Raw genomic sequence first — 19,735 nt, 5'->3', positions numbered from 1 at the left:
CAGCTCCCACGTTTAACAGTCACCGATCTAAACTGTCTACAGCTTGTCTGCTTGCACCAGTTTGTTTTTTCCTGCGAGCGTGGCCCTTTTTAACTGAAAGCTGGGATTCTGCAAGATAGGATGACAGTATGAGAAAAGTAGGCTATTTTGGGAAAATCTAAGTCTAAAATTGCAGTAAAGCTGTGAGTCAGAGAACTACGTTAGCAGATTTTTATTTGAAATAAAATTTCCAACAAGAAAATGCCTCATCCCAGCTGACAGATTCAGATCTTTCTAGGAAGTCAGGTTCTGTTAATTAAAAGTAAGAAAGTGAGCATTTGATTGAAAAAACATGAGTATGAAAAGTGAATAACACAGAACAAACTCAGGTTTTTGAGAAACGCGGTTTGTAGAACATATACCAAGATTTCACAGCTGATGATGACGCCCAAAGTAATAATCAAGCAAAGACAAATGCACAAAAGACATGCATTTATATAGTCAGTGACAACACTTTCTACCAGCAAGTGCATCTTGAGATTAAAGGTGGAAAAAGTGTTCGCTGTATGAAGGAGAAAGGAAATGTCACATCTTCTCCAAACTGACATCTTCAACACGTCTGCCCTAATTTCTAAAGCACTCTGACAGCCCAGAGACAGTTTACATGCTTACATCTTCTAAAACACGAAATATGTGGGAAAAATTGTACCAGGCAAAGAGCTCTTGTGGCACTGCTAGATGCCTGAAGTTATTTCATATACTTTCAGTCATTTGACAAATCTACCTGTCTGAAAAAACAAGTTAAAATAAAATCATTTTCACATCTCATCACATATGACAATTATTCTTACTTTATTGATGTATTCTGTGGAACTTCAAAGGAGATAAGCCGGCCTCCAGCAGAGGTATTGGAACTGGCATTTCCACAAGCCACATCTGGGGTTACCTGAAAATAAAAATAGTTTCATTTAACACTAAACCAGAAAATCTGACCAGAGAAAACATGAAAGAATTCTTTGAAAATAACACGAACAGTCGAGCAGTCATCTTTCAAAAATCATCAGGTGGACCAAAAGATTCACCAAAACATTTATGCTACCAACAAACGTTCTGAAAATTCACATAAGCATCCTTTTAGGTTTTTGTTTTGTCAAAAACTTCCTACACATAAGTGTGAACTTCTAAAGGCATCTTCCTTTAAAAGTGATCATGTTTAGAAAAGGATTAATAGGCTTCTAGTCTTTTAAAAGAATAATTAAAGCTCTAACATTTGCCACATCCAAAAATATTCTGTCATTAATGTAAGCGATCTTGGAGGATTTGTAATAGCAAATACTGATATTGTCTTCCCACTATATTGAAACGGGATTTAGATACTCTCCTACTTGCCCGTTACTATTCTTTCCAAGTGAAAGTTGCTTGGACAAACAGTGCTTTCAGATAGAAAAAAATAATGAGCACAGTTGAGAGTGAAAGGACGTGTTCGCCAAATCCGTGATGCCTAGTAGGCAGAGAAATCAGTTACTGAATTAAGTAGATCAAGATGCCGTACAGGATGCACACAACACAGAGGAATCACAGACAAGACTCCTTAATTATTCATGTCTTGTAACGTAGTAATTTCATAAGGCAGCTTGAAAACCATCACTGTTTCCAATGATACCTTTACTTCAAATATAAGTAATATTGTATCTGGCATAACTGAGCCTTTCTGTCGCCTACATTAACACCATCACTAGTTTTAATGAAGTAGTTCTTAGGTATCTTCATCAGCTTGCCTACGAAATATCATGCTGTAAAAAAAAAAAATTATCTCAGTTTCATCTTCAAATTCCTAGGCATTTTGTTGTAATGGCATTTTTTCAATCATCTAGAACACATGTGTAACCTTTTTACATCAGCCTTACCGGCAAAGTGAAAATGCAACCCGACACGCTTCCATGAATTAATCACTCATCAGAGAAAAAGCCAGAATCTAATTTCTAAATGTAAGTAAGATTTGAGTTCATATTTTAAACATTACTATGCAACACCTGTGAAAACACAAACAACAGAAGTCCAACATATGATGCAAGTAATATTTTTTAGGAGACTCAGAGTTGATTTTGACTCAGACAAGACAAAATCAGTAGTAACTTTTCCCAAAAATGTCTCAGTTACTCAATTCATTGTTGAATTATCTGTGCATATAACCGGAATACATGGAGTTTACGAAAATAAAGTGAGATGCAATTTTATTACATTTGTTTAAATAAATTTTGACAAAGATAATATAGCCATTACAGTTTTTTAATCTTGGAAGTCAAAATTACGGAGCTAATATTCAAAGCACGACGAATCCAAAATTAGTTTGGCTAACACTTTTCCTTTTACATTCACCAACACTTAAATTTTTATTTCCTTTGAGAAACTATACGCCTACTAAAATAAAGGAAAAAAAATAAAGGAAGTCAACATCTCTGTTCTCACACAGTCTTGTACTACATCTAAAAATACACTCGCTGTTGAAGTATTTACACAGTTTTACAATTTCATTAATCTATTACCTTGGAACATAAGAGGAAAAAACCATAATTTAAGCATTTCATTTATTTCCTATTCAATATGAGGAGTTTGTAAAGTAAAGAGTATTGATCTCTTTCAAACTACAATAAAAAACCTACAAAAAATTGAAGCAGCAAGAGTTGAACAAGTGGCTGCATAACAAGAGCTGAGATTTAACCTTGTGAAAATAGAAAAAAACAAATCAAGACGACTTTAGTTTGCAAACACATCAGAATTCAGGATTACTCAGCAAGAAAAGCACATGTAGGAAATATTTCAATGGTAACCAGAAGACCAAAAGGCAAAATGCAGGATTTTGACTCTTCTATTAAAAGATCTGTCATGTTTGATATCTTTCTGTGTCTAGGAACTTCATTTGTAACTGGCCCTGACTTCATGCTCTACGAATCTGATAAAATAATCATCTAACCAGCAGGACAGGAAAAACAGGATTTTACAACAGCTGAATTGGGATTTTTTTTTTAATATTAAAAAATCTGGTACTTGGATCAGACAAAAACACAGGGAGAAGCAGCTGTTCTCATAAGGAACAAAAACTGGTTCCAGCAGTGTCCTACTTCTGACAAATACTGTGGAGACAAAAATGAGAGCTTTGACACCTGAATTCAGAAACAACTTACACAGTTTTTCCACAGCTGTGGGAAATTTGCATAAAGATTTTCAAGTATATCTCTTTCCTGTCTTACCAGAGCGCTCTGCAAAACTGAAAGCTTGAAGAACGAGGGCAAACAATAAGAAAGGACACTCAAGATTAGAGCAATCTGTAAGGCTCCTTCTCCACAAAAAGAAGGAAGCTGTTAGAACTTGTAGGAGATATTTAAAACACGACTTACTGAAAAACATACTTAAATGATTTTCAGAAGGTAAAACGAAGAGCATCCCTATCCTAATTCCTGAATTCCTCTTTAAAAAGTAGATGGCTACAGTAAAAAAATACAAACATTTAAAGACAATCTTAAGAAAAATTACATATAACTGCAATGACATTAAACTCTGCCAAATTCCCCTGAAACATCCAATAGTAAAAGAACCTTTAAGGAAGATAAGTCCTTGGGGAACAGAATTAGAGATACAACAGAAATGATGCAGCTACTTTAAAAATAGTCACCAAAGAAAGCAAAACCTTCATGCACCTGCCAGAGCCTAAAGCATGCTTAGGAGATGTGTATGAAGATAAGCTCCTACATCAGCACAGAAAATATTCAAGAGCTGCTTTTCAATGTACTACTTAGAGTTTAAAATGCTTACATATCAAATTGCTGTTAGGAAATATAGAATTCCTCTTTACATGCATGTTCCATAGTTTGCATCTAAATCACAGAATCATAGAATCATGGAACCTTTAAGGTTGGAAAAGACCTCCAAGATCATCAAGTCCAACCGTCAACCCAACACCACCATGCCCACTAAACCATGTCCCAAAGTGCCACATCTACACGTTCTTTGAACACCTCCAGGGATGCTGACTCCACCACTGCCCTGGGCAGCCTGTTCCAGTGCCTGACCGCTCTTTCAGTAAAAAAATGTTTCCTAATATCCAATATAATGTTCTTGGGTTTTTTAATAAGAAAACATAATGTAAAAAACCTACATTTCTCTCTCAAATGTTGTAACAGTGTTCACTTTCTGAGTCTTTATTTGGGTAAAAGCAAAACATCAATTGAGAAAGTGAGAGTGAAATCTCCAGAACAGAACCTATTCCTACAGTCTCAACTGGACCTGAACAGGACAGCCGTGACCTGGCTAGAAGATGACCTTACCAGGCCACAGCAGTACTATAGATGAGATTCCAAAGGAAATGAGGTGTGCTGCCTAGGAAGAGAGAACAGACTGTTCTTCCATGTTACAATTTGTCTGAAAAAATTAACTAGCATGAATTGTACAGATGCTCTCCTGCCTCACACACCAACTAGAATAAAGAGATATACACATAATTCAACAAGAGCTGAAACACAGATATGGAATCCAAGGCACTATTTTTACAGGAGTGCCTTTATTACTTTGGGAAATCAAGTGTACTAACCTTCAATTCAATGAGGCTAAGAAAAGTAACATACAGAAGTCTACATTTATGCTAGGATACGTATATGCAGCCTCAGCCTCTTACTACTGAAGGTAGTACTCTGAAGATATCTGTTGGGTATGGAATTCCATGGTCTGTTTCTTGGAAAGCTCTCCAGACATTTGTAATTCTACAAGGCCTTACCAACACTGGCAGCCTACTCCTGGACATACGAAATACAGCCGTTCTGTTACCGTGATGGGTGTTTGCTTTTCTTCCTTATCTCAGCCCCCCGCGTTTAAAGAATTGCAGGCGGCTTTTACTTCTTGCAAAACATGGCACACTTTTGGCAAAGTTAAAAGTGGTCTTTAAGCAGAACGACTAAATTCACATTAGCCTAGCAATTCTGCACTATCCTACTAAGAAGGACATGGAGCAGTTGGAGAGGGTCCAGAGGAGGCCACGCAGATGCTCAGAGGCTGGAGCAGCTCTGCTGTGAGGCCAGGCTGGGAGAGCTGGGGCTGTTCAGCCTGGAGAAGAGGAGGCTCCGGGGAGACCTGAGAGCGGCCTCCCAGTGCCTAAAGGGGGCTGCAGGAAAGATGGGGAGAGACTCTTCAGCAGGGCCTGGTGTGGCAGGACGAGGGGTAACGATTTTAAACTGAAAGAGTAGATTTAGATTTAGAGTGCTTCCTTTTGAAAATATCCCCAGAGGTTACACAAGTAAGCGTGTGCACACATGAGCGCACACTCACGCACACAGAGACTTGTGTGTTTTTAATTGACGCGTTCCTCCTGTGCTCTTTGGTTGATCTCTTGTCTTTTCATCTCAAAAAGCCGATCTCCTACTTTTACCCCTTAATGGGGCAACAAAGAAACCTGCACGGCCTTGCAGCCAAAGTGGGGTAAATTAGTCTGGAACCAAACAGAAGAGACAAATGCACACATTTCCACACGTCATTCTTGAACTGAAAAGAAAAAAAATGAATACAAGCTCATCTTACATACAAGATCAGTGCTTAAAAGAAAAAACTGTATGCTTAAAAATGTAAACATATTTGAAAAGATGTTATGATAATGGCAAAAGTATGAAAATGAGTTCTTTCATCCCAGAACACAGCCTTGTTTTGTCATATCCCATGAAAATTGACACGGTCATTAAGAAAGATAACCTTTCATTTCTTCAGCAGCATAGGAACTGTCATGATGGATGCATTATGAGGAATGCTCTTCAAATCTTCTTCCAAGGGATTACATATTAAATTTTAATTCAATAAAGCAAGTTTCATAATGCAAGTTTCATAATGTTCCTTTTCTGAACATCAGGATAAAACCTGCAGGATTTCTTCTTTTCCATCCCTGTAAGGGTGGCAAGAGGTATCTCTTATTTTCCAAGAAATAGAACGTGTTTGTCAGTCTTCCTTATGCAAGGAAAAGACACGATGTGAAAGAAATGAAACAGGTTAGATCTGGACTATAATATCTCAAACAGCTGTCTGCAAAGAATTAAAAAGGGAAAAAAGAAGCAGGAAAATTAAAGGCAATATAATAGAACCAGAAGAGGAGGAACAAAGAGGAGGAAAGACAGGGAAAAACTCTTCAGCAGGGCCTGTTGTAATAAAACGAGGGGTAATGGTTTCAAAATAGAGGGAGGCAGATTCAGATTAGACATCAGGAAAAAATTTTTTACAATGTGAGCGGTGGGACACTGTCCCAGGTTGCCCAGAGAGGTGGTGGGTGCCCCATCCCTGGAAACATTCCAGGCCAGGTTGGCCGGGGCTGTGAGCAACCTGATCTGGTTGGAGATGTCCCTGCTCCTGGCAGGGGGGTTGGACTGGGGGGGCTTTGAAGGTCCCTTCCAACTCAAACTACTGTGATTCTAAGAATTACTATTTTCTCATAGTCGTGGTGCCAAGCAATAGGGCAGGGTCGTTTCTGGCACAGAAATCCCATTCAGATGGAACAAAATCATAAAAGAATGAAAAGCAGTTCGCTCGCCTTGTCGCATGGAAAAACTACTTCTGAAAATCTGGTGCCACACAGCTTAACCTCCACACGAGTGCATTTGTTTCTGCCCGCCAGAGTTTCATACAGGACACTGCTTGATAGAAAATCAGATCAGAAAGAAAATAAAGGCTTACTTTTGACAAACCTCATCCATGGGAGAGAAAAGCAAAAGTGTTTAGAGTAGGAGCAGTGCCTCTCCGAGGGAAGACTGGCAGACTCCATCCAAAGTCAGTATCACACTGTTCTGGTTTTGTTAGTGAGGGGGGGCCTAAGGTGGTAGCTTCTGTAGGAAACTGCTAGAAGTTGCTCCCCTTTGTTTAGTGGACTCGGCCAGGCCTAGGGCGGACCTGCTGCTGGCCAAGGCCGAGCCGATTGGTAGCAGAATGTCCCGTGATAACGCCTCTGCGATAACGTATTTAAGTAGGGGAAAATAGAAAAAAAAAAAAGAGAAGAGAAGATGTGAAGAAGCTGAGCGGGGGCAGAGGTGCAGAGGGGGAGGCGCAGGCCTCATGGGCCTTGCAGGCCTCACCCTCTGGCCTCTCGCTGGGCAGCCGACTGGGCCTGACTTGGTCCGACCTGGCTGCAAGAAGTGGAGAGGAGATGAGAAGTGAATAAGATGTAAAAAAAGATCCTGAGAGACATCTACCAGCCTGTTGAGAGGAACGGCTGCAGACGCCAACGTCAGTGAAGAAGGAGGGGGAGGAGTAATGCGGCTCCTGGCCAAGATTCCCCTGCAGCCTGTGGTGACGACCATGGTGGAGCAGGTTGTCCCCCTGCAGCCCATGGAGGTCCACGGAGGAGCAGAGATCCACTTGGAGCCCGTGAAGGACCCCATGCCGGGGGAGGTGGATGCCTGAAGGAGGCTGTGGCCCGTGGAGGGCCCGCTGGGACAGCTGTTCTGGAGAGACTGAACTCCGTGGAAGAGATGACCCACGCCGGAGCAGTTCCACAAAGGACTGTGGCGTATGGGTGGGACCCCACGCTGCAGCAGGGGAGGAATGTGAGGAGTTCTTCCCCCAACCATGAAGCAGCGGTGTGAAACAACGTATGATGAACTGACTGCAACCCCCATTCCCTTTCCCCCCGCCCCGTGCCGCTCGGGGGGGGAAGGTAGTAGAGATAATGTTAAGCTTGGGAAGAGGGAGGGGTGGAGGGAGGTTATCTTGTTCTCTGTCTCATTATCCTGCTGTTTGTAATAATAAATGAATAGTTTTCCCCAAGTCGAGTCTGTTTTGCCCGTGACGGTAACTTTAAGGATTTCTCCCTGTCCTTATCTCAAACCTCGCGCCGTTTTTCCTTATATTTTCTCTCCCTGTTCTCTCGGAAGGTGGGGGGAGTGAGAGAGAGACTGCGTAGTCTGGTCCCGATCAGGGCTGAACTACGACACACACGAAGAAGGCTTGCCAGTTATCGTAGCGCTGAAATACGGTACAAGGAAGGTGCCCATCCACCCAGCGCACTCTGTCACTGGCAGTTCATGTTTCTTTGCTCGTGGGAGCTACGGACACTTTGTAGAGTCAGCCATCACACGCCAAGAGGATACAGTGCATTCTGGTGTACAGCAATACCCTGGCTAACGCTACGGAAATCTGCATTTCTGTCACAGGTTAGCAATGCCGGTGTGACCCCGGGAGGCAGACACATCAGCGGGTCACCTTACACAATGGCACTTTCTCAGATAGATTACCTGGGTGATCAGATTAGCCAGATGCGTTCTTGTCTCGAGCTGGCCACCAAAATCAATGTCAACTTCATAAAACCTGACAATCTTGTCTGTACTGGTTTTGACTGGGATAGAGTTAATTTTCTTCACAGTAGCTTGCACAGTGTGGTGTTTTGGATTTGTGACAAAAACAATGGTGATAACAGCACTTATACAGCATCAAAATAACTATAATAAAGGAAATCATCTATCCAAAGAAGCTAACACCATGTTGTCTATCAGAATGGTGTTTGTACAGAAAGTTCCACAAATATTGTAGAGGAGAGATTTAGTGAAGTTACAGATTTATCCTAGAGGAAAGTTAAGGTTATTCTAGCAGAGTCTTTGTTTCCTTCAGTTTCCTTTATTTGTTTGTACGACATATTTTTCTAAAAGCAAAAGAAAATCATAGAAGCTTCCAAAACAAATATTAATTACAGGTATAAGAAGAGCTGTCTTAAGTCAAACCAAAAGTCTACATATTCATTCCCCCTTATAAGAGGGAATGACAAGAAAACAGGATAAGAAAAAGGCAAGCATATTTCCTCCAGCCTCCACCTATTTCTGTGTCAAAGATATTCCTAAGGACGGAGTTTCTATGTATTTAGCAATCTCTAACGGATCTGTCCTCCATGACTGGGTTCAGCCTCCTTCTGCACCCACAGCATACTTTGGCAAAAAATGCGTGAAGATTTAGCAAACACACAAAGCAGTCACATTTTCAAAGGGCTCTGTTTCAAGCAGAAGTATTCCTCAAGTATATTCCATTGCTGCAGAGGAGGAGGTTTCCAGGATTTTCCACCTGACCCAGCCATACTCCTTTTAAAGGCTTATAATTTACTGCCTAAGAACAGACATGAAACTAATGCTGTCCCCTTCGCAAGGGGAATTACAAGTTTGCTGTAGCCTCTGATCACTGGTTCCAAAAACCTGAATCTGAGCAGTAGTATTGCAGCACAAGTAAAGGTTAGACTAGGACTCACGTGCTTAGCATTCTAATTTCTGGCTGAGCACCTGGCAAATCACTTTACTGCTCTGTGCTTCAGTGTCTCCATCTGTAAAATGTGAATAATACTGCTGATTTCTTTTGAAAAAAAAACAAAACTGAGAGCTATTAAGGAAAAGTAATATATAAGAGCAGGGTACTGCTATTCTTACAGCTGATTTTGTACACAGAAATCTTTGTGAAATCTCTTATTTGAGCAGAATTAATTATGTGGTTTCTTTTTTCTTCTATTATTCGCAAATATATATCTTTTCTACACTGTAACACAAAAGATCATTGGACTGATGTGGATTCCTGGATGTATCTCTCTTGCAAGTGGAACAACTTAGTTGCCCAAAGAAGGAAAAAAGGTCTCTTTCAACAGCTGATCACGAAGAGAAATTCCTGTTATATCAAAGAAGCCAAAAGACATGAATATTTTTCTCTCAATGACTAGTGTTTGTGGCCCTTAATCTGCATCAGGAAAAGACAAATTTCTTATAGCAAGAGCTCTCTAAGAAATGAAATTGAATCCAAAGACATCTGTGTGTTGTCTACAGGTGCAGACATTACCGAGAAGGTGCGGTCAAGCAAGCACTGCCAAGTATATCCCTAGTATCAAGGAATACCGAAAAAAATGTCCAACTGTAACAATACATCGCGCAGCTCATCATTCACTTCTCTCAGGCGTTCATTTTTTGAGTCCCCAAAGCTTCCTGAAAAAGCTTCCACGGAATCTTCATCCTTGCAAGACAGTGAGAGCTTTCATTTGGAGAGATTCTGGCAAAATTTCTTTCTGAACAGTAGTGCACTTGCGCTATCAGTGTAGAATAATGTGGAAAACAGGCTGACTTGGAAGATTTAAAGAAAAGGGGAAAAAAAGAAAACAGCTCACAACATAATAGCAGCCATTGTTGCCTCTGAATCTCAAGGAAGACCAAAACAGTAGATTTTTGCAATACAAAACCTACAATTACTTTACTTTTTTCCTTTTAAGAAAGGATCAAGCTTTGCAAAGCTTTTAAAGCTATGAGGAAAGGTAGTGTTTTCCTGCTTAACACTTAACCCTTTACTCTTGAAGCCTCCCCTAAAGAGGCTTTGGCACACAAACCTCCAGGCAAACCAACTAATATAGATCAGAGACAACGTCTGGAGTCAGCAACTGAAACCTCTTCCTTTCGGGTGAGCACCTCTCCCTGTGAATTCCAAAGAACAGGAGGGCGTTATGCTGCACCAGAAAGACTGAAAAACACAAGACTAACCATGATCTATTAAAAACATACCAACACAAGGAATTTCATAACAGGATAACAAGTCATTTCCATGTCAGTGTTAATAATGCAATTGCTTGTGATAACCTGATGTATTTCTCAGGTAACAGAAGACACATGGAAGGGTGAACTCCACCTGTGAATGATCTGTTTGGCTTAAATGCTTGGTGAATCCATCGAAAATGCAAATCAGACAAAAATGTTACTTACACAATACCAGACCACAGACTGAGGAAGACACATGAGGGAAACTGGCACAAAGAAGGGCATGCCCTTAATAGATCAGGACGTGTGGAGCACCCATGCAACCACGGCACTGCTTTCAAACTAAGACATAAATGCAGATCATGTTTTCTGCTTCAGTACTTGGTGCCTGACATATGTGCTACTGTATAATAATAGCTATGGGAGATGGAATTCCAAGAAATAAAGCTCTGTTCTCCAGACATTGCCCACCAGAAGTCCCACTGAAATGGGATACAGTCCTATAAGTACCTGTACCGCAGATACACCCAATACAACAATCTGGCAAACTTAAGCCCCTTAATTTTAATAAGTATCCATTTTATTCATGTTCAATTTTGCTAGTATGTTAAGTCAGGACAGAGATCGGCAAGGGCTCTAGCCACATTGCCCAAGTCACAGAAAGCAAAGGCAGGGACTGAGAGAATGAAATGCCCACTGCACTGGAAGAGCAGGTTCAGGAACATCTGAGGAACCTGAAGGTGCACAAGTCCATGGGACCCGATGAGATGCATCTGCAGGTCCTGAGGGAACTGGCAGATGAAGTTACCAAGTCGCTGCCATCATATTTGAGAAGTCGTGGCTGTCTGGCAAGGTTCCTGCTGATTGGAAAAGGGGCTACATAACCCATTTTTAAAAAGAGGAACAAGGAAGACCCAGGGAACTACAAGCCGGTCAGCCTCACCTCTGTGCCTGGCAAGGTCATGAAGCAGATTCTCCTGGAAACCATGCTGATGTAGGTGGAAAATAAAGAGGTGACTGGTGACAGTCAACACAGTTTCATGAAGGGCAGATCGTGGCTGACCAATTTGGTGGCCTTCTATGATGGGGTGACAGCATCGGTGGACAAGGGACGAGCAACGGACATCATCTACCTGGCCTTGTGCAAGGCATTTGACACTGTCCTGCACAACATCCTTCTCTCTAAACTAGAGAGACATGGGTTTGATGGACGGACCACTCGGTGGATAAGGAGTTGGCTGGATGGCCGCACTCAGAGAGTGGTGGTCAATGGCTCAATGTCCATGTGGAGACCGGTCACGAGTGGCATTCCTCAAGGGTCCGTGTTGGGCCCGGCCCTGTTCAACATCTATGTCGGCAACATGGACAGTGGGATAGAGTGCACCCTCAGCAAGTTCAACACTGACACCAAGCTGTGTGGTGCAGTCGGCACACTGGAGGGGAGGGATGCCACCCAGAGGGACCTGGACAGGCTGGAGAGGTGGGCCCGTGCCAACCTCATGAAGTTCAGCCAGGCCAAGAGCAAGGTCCTGCATGTGGGTCAGGGCAATCCCAGGCACAAACACAGGCTGGGTGGAGAACAGATTGACAGCAGCCCTGAGGAGAAGGACTTGGGAGTGATGGTGGATGAGAAGCTCAACATGAGCCAGCAATGTGCCCTTGCAGCCCAGAAAGCCAATCACATCCTGGGCTGCATCCCCAGCAGCGTGGCCAGCAGGTCGAGGGAGGGGATTCTGCCTCTCTGCTTCGCTCTGGTGAGACCCCACCTGCAGCACTGAAGAACTTGAAGGTGCAGTTCTGGAGCCCCCAACATCAGAAGGACGTGGACCAGTCGAAGCGAGTCCAGAGGAGGCCATGAAGATGATCAGAGGGCTGGAGCACCTCTCCTTTGAGGACAGGCTGAGAGAGCTGGGGCTGTTCAGCCTGGAGAAGGGAGAGCTCCAGGAAGACCTGAGAGCGGCCTTCCAGTGCCTGAAGGGGGCTGCAGGAAAGATGGGGAAAGGCTCTTCAGCAGGGCCTGGTGTGATAGGACAAGGGGTAAAATTTTTTGCACTGAGGGTGGTGGAACACCGGCCCAGGTTGCCCAGAGAGGTGGTGGATGCCCCACCCCTGGAAACATTCCAGGCCAGGTTGGACAGGGCTGTGAGCAACCTGATCTGGTTGGAGATGTCCCTGCTCCTTGCAGGGGTATTGGACTGGATGGGTTTTAAAGGTCCTTTCCCACCCAAACCATTCTATGATTCTATGATCAAATCTTCAGTCCTGTCATGTAGACATCCATGAAATCATGCACAAACAACAACCCAACAATGATAACACTTGAAAGTTCTTTTCTGTGCATTTTCATTTGGACAGAATATTCTCACCTCTATTTCATCCCATTTCAGATCTACAACTTTCTGTCCTGCTTTTGGCTGCCATGTAGGTAATGTCACGGTTGCTCTTGAACGAGGAAGAACAATGTCAGGTTCCAAGGTGGATGAGACCGGTCTGCTCTGTCTTGGTGACGTCGACTCTGTCCGTTCAGAGACTGGAAGGCTGTGAAATGAGTGTTCACAGTTTGTTCCCTCATAGCCTTCGCTGCAGAGACAGAGGTAGCCATTACCGGTAGCGCTGCAGTTACCATGGTGACAGGGGTTGCTGGCACAAGGATCTGAAACAAACTGGAAAAAACATATCATATAGGTCAGTTACTGCACGGAAAGGATTTATTTCTGAGGCTTACAAAGCCCATAAAACAGGATTCTTTCCCCTTCCTGTATTTATCTTCTAAACATATTTATGAACTGAGCTCATCTTTGATGTATCTTCAAGGCAGTAAACTCAAAGGATTAAAGATATTAATATAGATTCATCGATATTAATGACTTCTCTCAGACCATTTAATGCTAATTCACTGTTGACACATCCAGTCAAAGTGATAAACATGGAGTAGGAATATCGCCACTGTTCATAATCGGGAATTTTCAAAAATGGTCTTAAATGAGTAACCTATCCAGGGAAAACAAGAAACGTCTAGAAATGTAATGCAGTAACCGAAGGGGGAATGGGGCACGGAACTCACACAGCTCAGCAGGTGATGACCACAGCACAGAGCCCTGTTTGTGGACACAAATTCCATTTTAAAGCAGCTGCGCCTTTTGCCCTCACTTTGCTTACTGGACAGCAGTTCCAGAATCTGATTCATTCTGATGCCGAACACTTCCTAACAGCAGTTAGAAAGCTGGGGCAAAAATGTGCTCATTTTTAAAACAGCATTTGTAACAGTATAGGACAAGACTGAGCTCAGTGATGTAGGAAAAGCCCTGTCCTATGCTTGCCTGCCCTCTAACTTCTGGCTTAAATTTATCTACAGCTAGTTTGTACTCAGACGAGCTCAAAGTCATCATTGGCTTTCCGGTTAAATGTCACTTCTCTCTGCCATGCTGATGCTTACATCCATGATGTATTAATGGAATACATCTACAAGCTTTTCCTAAGCTTCATCTCGCAGGCTCAGGGAGGACAGGCCCTCCATTCACGTGTTCATTTTTGCACCCCGGACTCCAAAGTTTAGCCCTGCCTTTTGGAAATGCATCAATACTTTTGTTTGTCCTGGAAACAGCTTCCTTGATATCGCTTAAGAAACGTTCGCTTAGTCAGAGCTAAATCACACCACTGACTCACTGTCATCGTCTGACCAACTAAGACAGCCAGGCAGTTCAGTCAGTTTGTCTTCACATCAAAGTGATAACCCATCACTGGAAACAAAGGTGTTTTCAGTCTTTAAATGCAAATTTCACCTACATGCTCCAGTCCTAAAGGTTACCCAGTTCTTCCCTGTACAATATCCCAGTCCTTCCTTGCATAAGCAATGCTTCGTTTTATATTCTCCATAAACCACCACAGTTATTTATTATTAAAAATTCATTTCAATTATTGTAAGAATTACATAAGCTTTATATATCACCAATGTCATAAAGAACAACTAAAGAACCATCTACAGGAGGAGTTTTACCTTCCTGTCAGCTCAAAGGCCTGGTGTTGGAGACACCAAATCCTAATGTTAATGCTGTATGAACAAACCAGGACTATTCTTGACCGCACGTAGAATTCTGTCTTTGCCTGGAATTTTTGTATTCCCCGGCCTCTCTATCACTTTTTTGACAGAAAACAGAGCAAATGTTATTAGGAAAGTTAACTTTGGAGATGGTTAATGATGAATGTCAGATGCTGTACTGACTGACGCAGACGAGTTAGAGGCCGTGGAACACAGTCCAAAATATAGGGTCTGCTCATTTATCTCGTGGTTGGGTTACAGCCCCCAATGTTATTTACATTGATGGGGACACACCTCACACATATCAAGTGACACACCAGACATCACGGTCAAGCTCCAACTTCTTCATTTTTAAAACTCAACTATATAGTGAGTTTGTATATACTTCACATATCAAGAATTTAAGAAGTATGGATTGTTAGGATCAGATGGCCTTATCTCCTTAAATTTTCTTTCTCCTGCCAATCTACAGAATACGTAAGTTCACAAAGAAAAATTTCTAGACTGTTTTTCAGCAAAATAGTACTTGTAAGTGACGGAGAAGAAAAGAACAATTTCCAAGAAGGAACAAAACCTAGTTCTGTTCTTAAGCTTCGCCATTACATCTTAAGCTTGCTCCCACTGCCCAGCAGCAGAGATTTTCACCAAGATTTCCTTTTCCTTTAAAAGTGTTGAAGATAGAAAGTGTTTGAAGTGTGAACAAAGCCCAGTTCAAAAATTGTTTGCAACAGTTTTCATGTTCTAGTTGCTTGGACTAGATCTGAGACAAAGACATACAGCTCTCCTATTGTTGGATAAGCTCATTCTTTCATAATTAATCCAAATTCACATTAACCCATTTTTTATTAATGAATCAGCATTTACTCTATTCTCAGGAAATTTAATTGTTCTCATCACATCTAAAATATTAAGGTTATTATTGGAAAACCTAGTAATGAAAAAGGAAACATAACATTTTCAAACAATTACAAAGGGCACTTTTTCCCCTCGGTGAACATATCCATTTGCTTTACAACCAAGATAATAAAAAGTTCTCTGTGATAGATGTTCTTTGCTACAAACTGGTCTGAGCTGGTTTGACTGGGAAGAGACGTGCTTGATGACCAGCACTGCTGCCCGTCCACGTGCTGAAGCACACTCTGGCCACTGACTGCCACTGACCTTCCCCACACACTGGAAGTCAAAATAATTACGGCTATTTGGTTTAGGTGAAGAATTTTAAAAGATGAACAGAGCTGTAGAACTTCAGCCATGCACTTTCTCAGAATTGAGTTTTATAAAGTACTTCACAGGATTTTAATATATCATTTGCTTTTCTTAGTTACTGTTAATTCTAACGCTCATTTTCCTTTCAGTAAGCCTATCAAAACACATCAATGTTCTCTGCGCACATACATTTTCTGTTGACCTCAAGAAAGTTCACTTTGATTAGCAGTTAAAAAGAGATGATTGATGAAATAAAATTCCCTGCTTTGTGTTGGCTGTGATGTTTCTGGTGTTGCAAAGCGGCAACAGTGGGTCAGACACAGTGAACAGCGTGGCTACGTCAGAATTAAAACGCAGCAAAATTTCAAGGCTGAACCTTCAACAAACTTTTGAAGGTTACAGGAAAAAAAAGTAAAAAACATCCTTGGCCTTGCAACTGAGAGCTGAATTATGAGTAGACAATTAAAAGGGCCCTTTTTCAGACATTCCTCATGAAGTTCACGGTATTTTAAAATACTCTTGCACGGAGAAAAGGAGGAAGCAAGTAGTATGTATCCATAGAGCCCGTGATTAAATAAGAGCAGAATATAATCACTACTAACAAATTCCAGAATTTTTTTTTAGATGTAGAAGTACATCTATTTTGTATGTAGGTCTCTGGTTTTCACCCCCATGGTCCCTTCCAACAAAACCATTCTACGATTCTAAAAATCATAAAATGTATTTGCCTGTGATTACTATTTCATATGCCTGGACAGCTATGCTTTGTGGTGTATTTTTCCAACAGAACCCCAAGATAGATGCGTAGCAAGGTGCCTTTCCTATCGCAGTGAATGTTCCGAAGTCAGGCTGAATAGCACAAACAAGGTACAGACACCAGGCTTGCGTAAGAATCGCACTCAAACACAGATGGTTTGCCAGCCAATCCAGTGGTTTCCTCAAGTTTCAGTGTCAGACAGAACATTGCAAGGTGTAAATCTGCAAGGTCTTTCTGCAGATACTCCTTGGGGTGACACCAGTTTGTCATCCAGCATCTCTTCAGAGCGATTCTACTTGCTCTACATGGGGACAGTCAGGAAGGATCCTCCAGAGAATGGTTGGCCTGAAGAGAAGGCTGCAGACAAGCTCCTAAACACTACGCAAAACCTGCAACTCTCCTCTTAGATGTGGTGGTACAAAACTAACAGGATTGTATCAGCTGGCAGCTTCAGTAAAATATGGGAAAAACAGAGTGAATCCAGTCCTCAGATGAGGAACTCAGCAGGTGTTTAAATCCATTCTACACAGAGAACGCCACCTGTTAGCAAAGCCAAGCTGCCACAATGCTGTCAACGGCTGGTACTTCACATATGTGTCCAGTAGCACTCACATCCTCTGGAAGAGTCTTTAGATACTGAAAGCAGACATCGTGCAAAATTTCCACCTCCAATGGCTCCCTGCGATAATTTTTCCAGTTACAAGATTAAATGTTGTGGTTTTTCAAATAAGTAAAGTGACTTTAGCAGGTTGGGATTTAGAAAGCTAGTTTCTTCATGTGTTCTGGTAAAACAGATTTTAAGAGACATTTAAATCAGTAAAACTAGCTTTGCACCTACATCGCTGAAGAAATTCCCCAACACAAAAGCAGGTAGCTGTTCTCTAGAAGAGATCAGGGGCAGATCTGCCAAATAACACTGCAGAGAAAAGGGACTGGACGCATCCATTTCAAGCTATGCACAGTACACTAAAAATTATCAACTTCTGAATACTTCAGAAAGAAAGTAATTAAAACCTACAGTCTAAGATATTATCAGCTTATTTTTAATACAGTAAGTAGAAAAAAATTAAGTTTTTTCTTATAAGCCTATCTGAAATATCACACTATCTTTGCATATGCATCAATTTATGAAAAAGATATAGAAACAGATTTAAATCTTTTATGCAGCAATGGCAATAAAGATTATCTAGAAATGTAATCTCTTTGAAAGAATGGTTTAATTATGTTCAAACTGTTTAAACTCATCCACATTCGATCCTTCACACGGTGAAGTTTGAAATCCCATTCTATCACAAACCAGGAAACGAAAGCCAGGAAAACAGGATGAATTGAAATTTAAGAAATCTCCAGATGTTCTAAAAAGGGTCCACAAAAAAGCACTGAGATGAGTGTATTGAACAAACGCATTTTCTTCTCCTTTGAGAAAAGACTGTCTTGTGACTCGGCGGGACTCGGGCGGTATCCGTGGGTTCCATTCCTGGCTCGGGCAGAGCCATCCCGCGTGACCGGGGACAGGCCCGCTCGCCGTGCTGTACGCTGGAGATGACGCTTCCTTTCTCACACTGCCTCTCCTGTCTGCTTAGACAGCAGTTTTTGTCAGGATGGGAAGCACAGAGCCAGACGTAGATAGCAACTCACAAGTAGCAGTGAAATACAAATAGATATAGTAAAGAAATAAATCTCTACAGCAAGGCTAAATCTGTAACCTCTGGCTGTTCAGGTTGGTTTCTTTCTTTCTCTCTTTCTCTTTTGTCTCTTTCTGTGGCTATTCAGGTTTCTTCTGAACACTTCTTGGCTCAGACGAACAGAAATATCCGGCAAAGATACTTTAAAGTTAAGAAAAATTTCTAAATTATATTATCTTTTCTAATTAACCAATAAAAGACAGCAAAATCATATCAATATTTCAAGTTTAACCACTACACTCCATCAAAAGAAGACCTGCTTGAAAACATGTAGGTTAAAGAATATCTTCATTTTCCAACTGTGACCAAACACAACAGAATAGAAGAGCGGCAAATACGCTGTGATTATGAGAGTCGGGATGAAGGAGATTTTTTTGTCTCGTGAGAATGTGAAAATTAAGCAGCATCAGTACCATGGCGCACACGGGAATCTCCACCTCCTGCGGCCGTTACCGAAGAGCTGCCTGCAGTCACACTTGCGTAGGTGTTCAAGGACGCACCAGGTTAAGCAGTAGTTCTACCACACCTGGAGAACTAGTCCTACGTCCTCAGGAAACACCGCCTCGCAGGGCACAGCGACCGCCCGCGCCCTGAGCAGACACCAGCCACTCCACACTGCAATGTGTCAGAAGGAAAAAACCGCGCCAGTACGGTGCTGTTTCGTACCAACAAGGCGCCGTATGCCACGAACAACATCAATCTGAGCCCCGGTAGCGGTGACTTTAAAGAACGGCCAGGCCACAAAGGGCTTTGTACAGAAATCCTGGAAACCAGCGCGCTTGGGGCTTGCTCTCCCATCCCTCCAGACGATGTCAGCAGGACAAATAATTTATCCGTTACACAAGACATTCATATGGCCACTACATCAGGATCAGTTATTAGAGACCAACTATAAGCTGCAGTGTAGAACTGGGATTAATCAAGATTTAAAGACTGATGCCAAGAACTGTATCATACTGAAACTGCAATGTCAGCAACTTCTTTCTGCGAGTAAACCCCGACTGTTTTCCGTTAGTAGTTTGACTCGGTGCCCCAGCCCATCAGGAGAGACATCAATAAACCTAATAAAGAAGTGCAGCCGTTATCAGCTAATTCTGAACACGATTGTCTGAAACACCGCTAACCATGAGCATTCTGGATTACTTCCAAGCTGCTGTTCTCATCCTCCTGAATATATCCTCTTGAGTCTTGAATATTCAGAGTAATGGAGCTGCCGGTGAATGTAATAAATGGATACAAAACATTCTCCTTACTTCAGTGAAGCAGTAAAAAACCGCCTCAAGAAATTGTCTCTTTAATTGAGAACCAAAGCATGGCTGCCCAAATCTATTTGAAAAACCAGCAAATACAACAAGGCGAATTTTAAACAGCGTGGTAGGTTTTAAAAACAGAGCTCGAGCAAATGGCTAAGCTCCCCTGGCATAATAAGTTACCACACATCAACCACTTTGCTCTGTCTGTCCCCAGGCACGGTCTTACCTTGAGGCAACCGAAATAACTACAAAACAAATTGAGATCACGTTCCCTCTCCCTCAACAAAGGAAAATATCTATCT

At 41.9% G+C, this 19,735-nt stretch overlaps 1 protein-coding gene across 1 annotated transcript in view; it reads right to left on the bottom strand.

The window, feature by feature from the left end:
* DNER (delta/notch like EGF repeat containing) overlaps nucleotides 1-19,735 on the bottom strand; it is a 126,724-nt gene that overhangs the window by 60,988 nt on the left and 46,001 nt on the right. Inside the window, exons 2-3 of the mRNA XM_086754214.1 lie at nucleotides 12,860-13,156; nucleotides 831-925 (exon numbers count right to left, since the gene is read on the bottom strand). Of these exons, the coding sequence (XP_086610340.1) occupies nucleotides 831-925; nucleotides 12,860-13,156 (392 nt within the window). The remainder of the gene's footprint in view (nucleotides 1-830; nucleotides 926-12,859; nucleotides 13,157-19,735) is intronic.

This window comes from Chlamydotis macqueenii, chromosome 9, assembly GCF_036417535.1.
Source record: "Chlamydotis macqueenii isolate bChlMac1 chromosome 9, bChlMac1.mat, whole genome shotgun sequence".
Lineage (NCBI taxonomy): Eukaryota > Metazoa > Chordata > Aves > Otidiformes > Otididae > Chlamydotis > Chlamydotis macqueenii.
The sequence above is the reverse complement of the archived record's forward strand: the minus strand, read 5'-3'. Positions and strand labels throughout refer to the sequence as shown.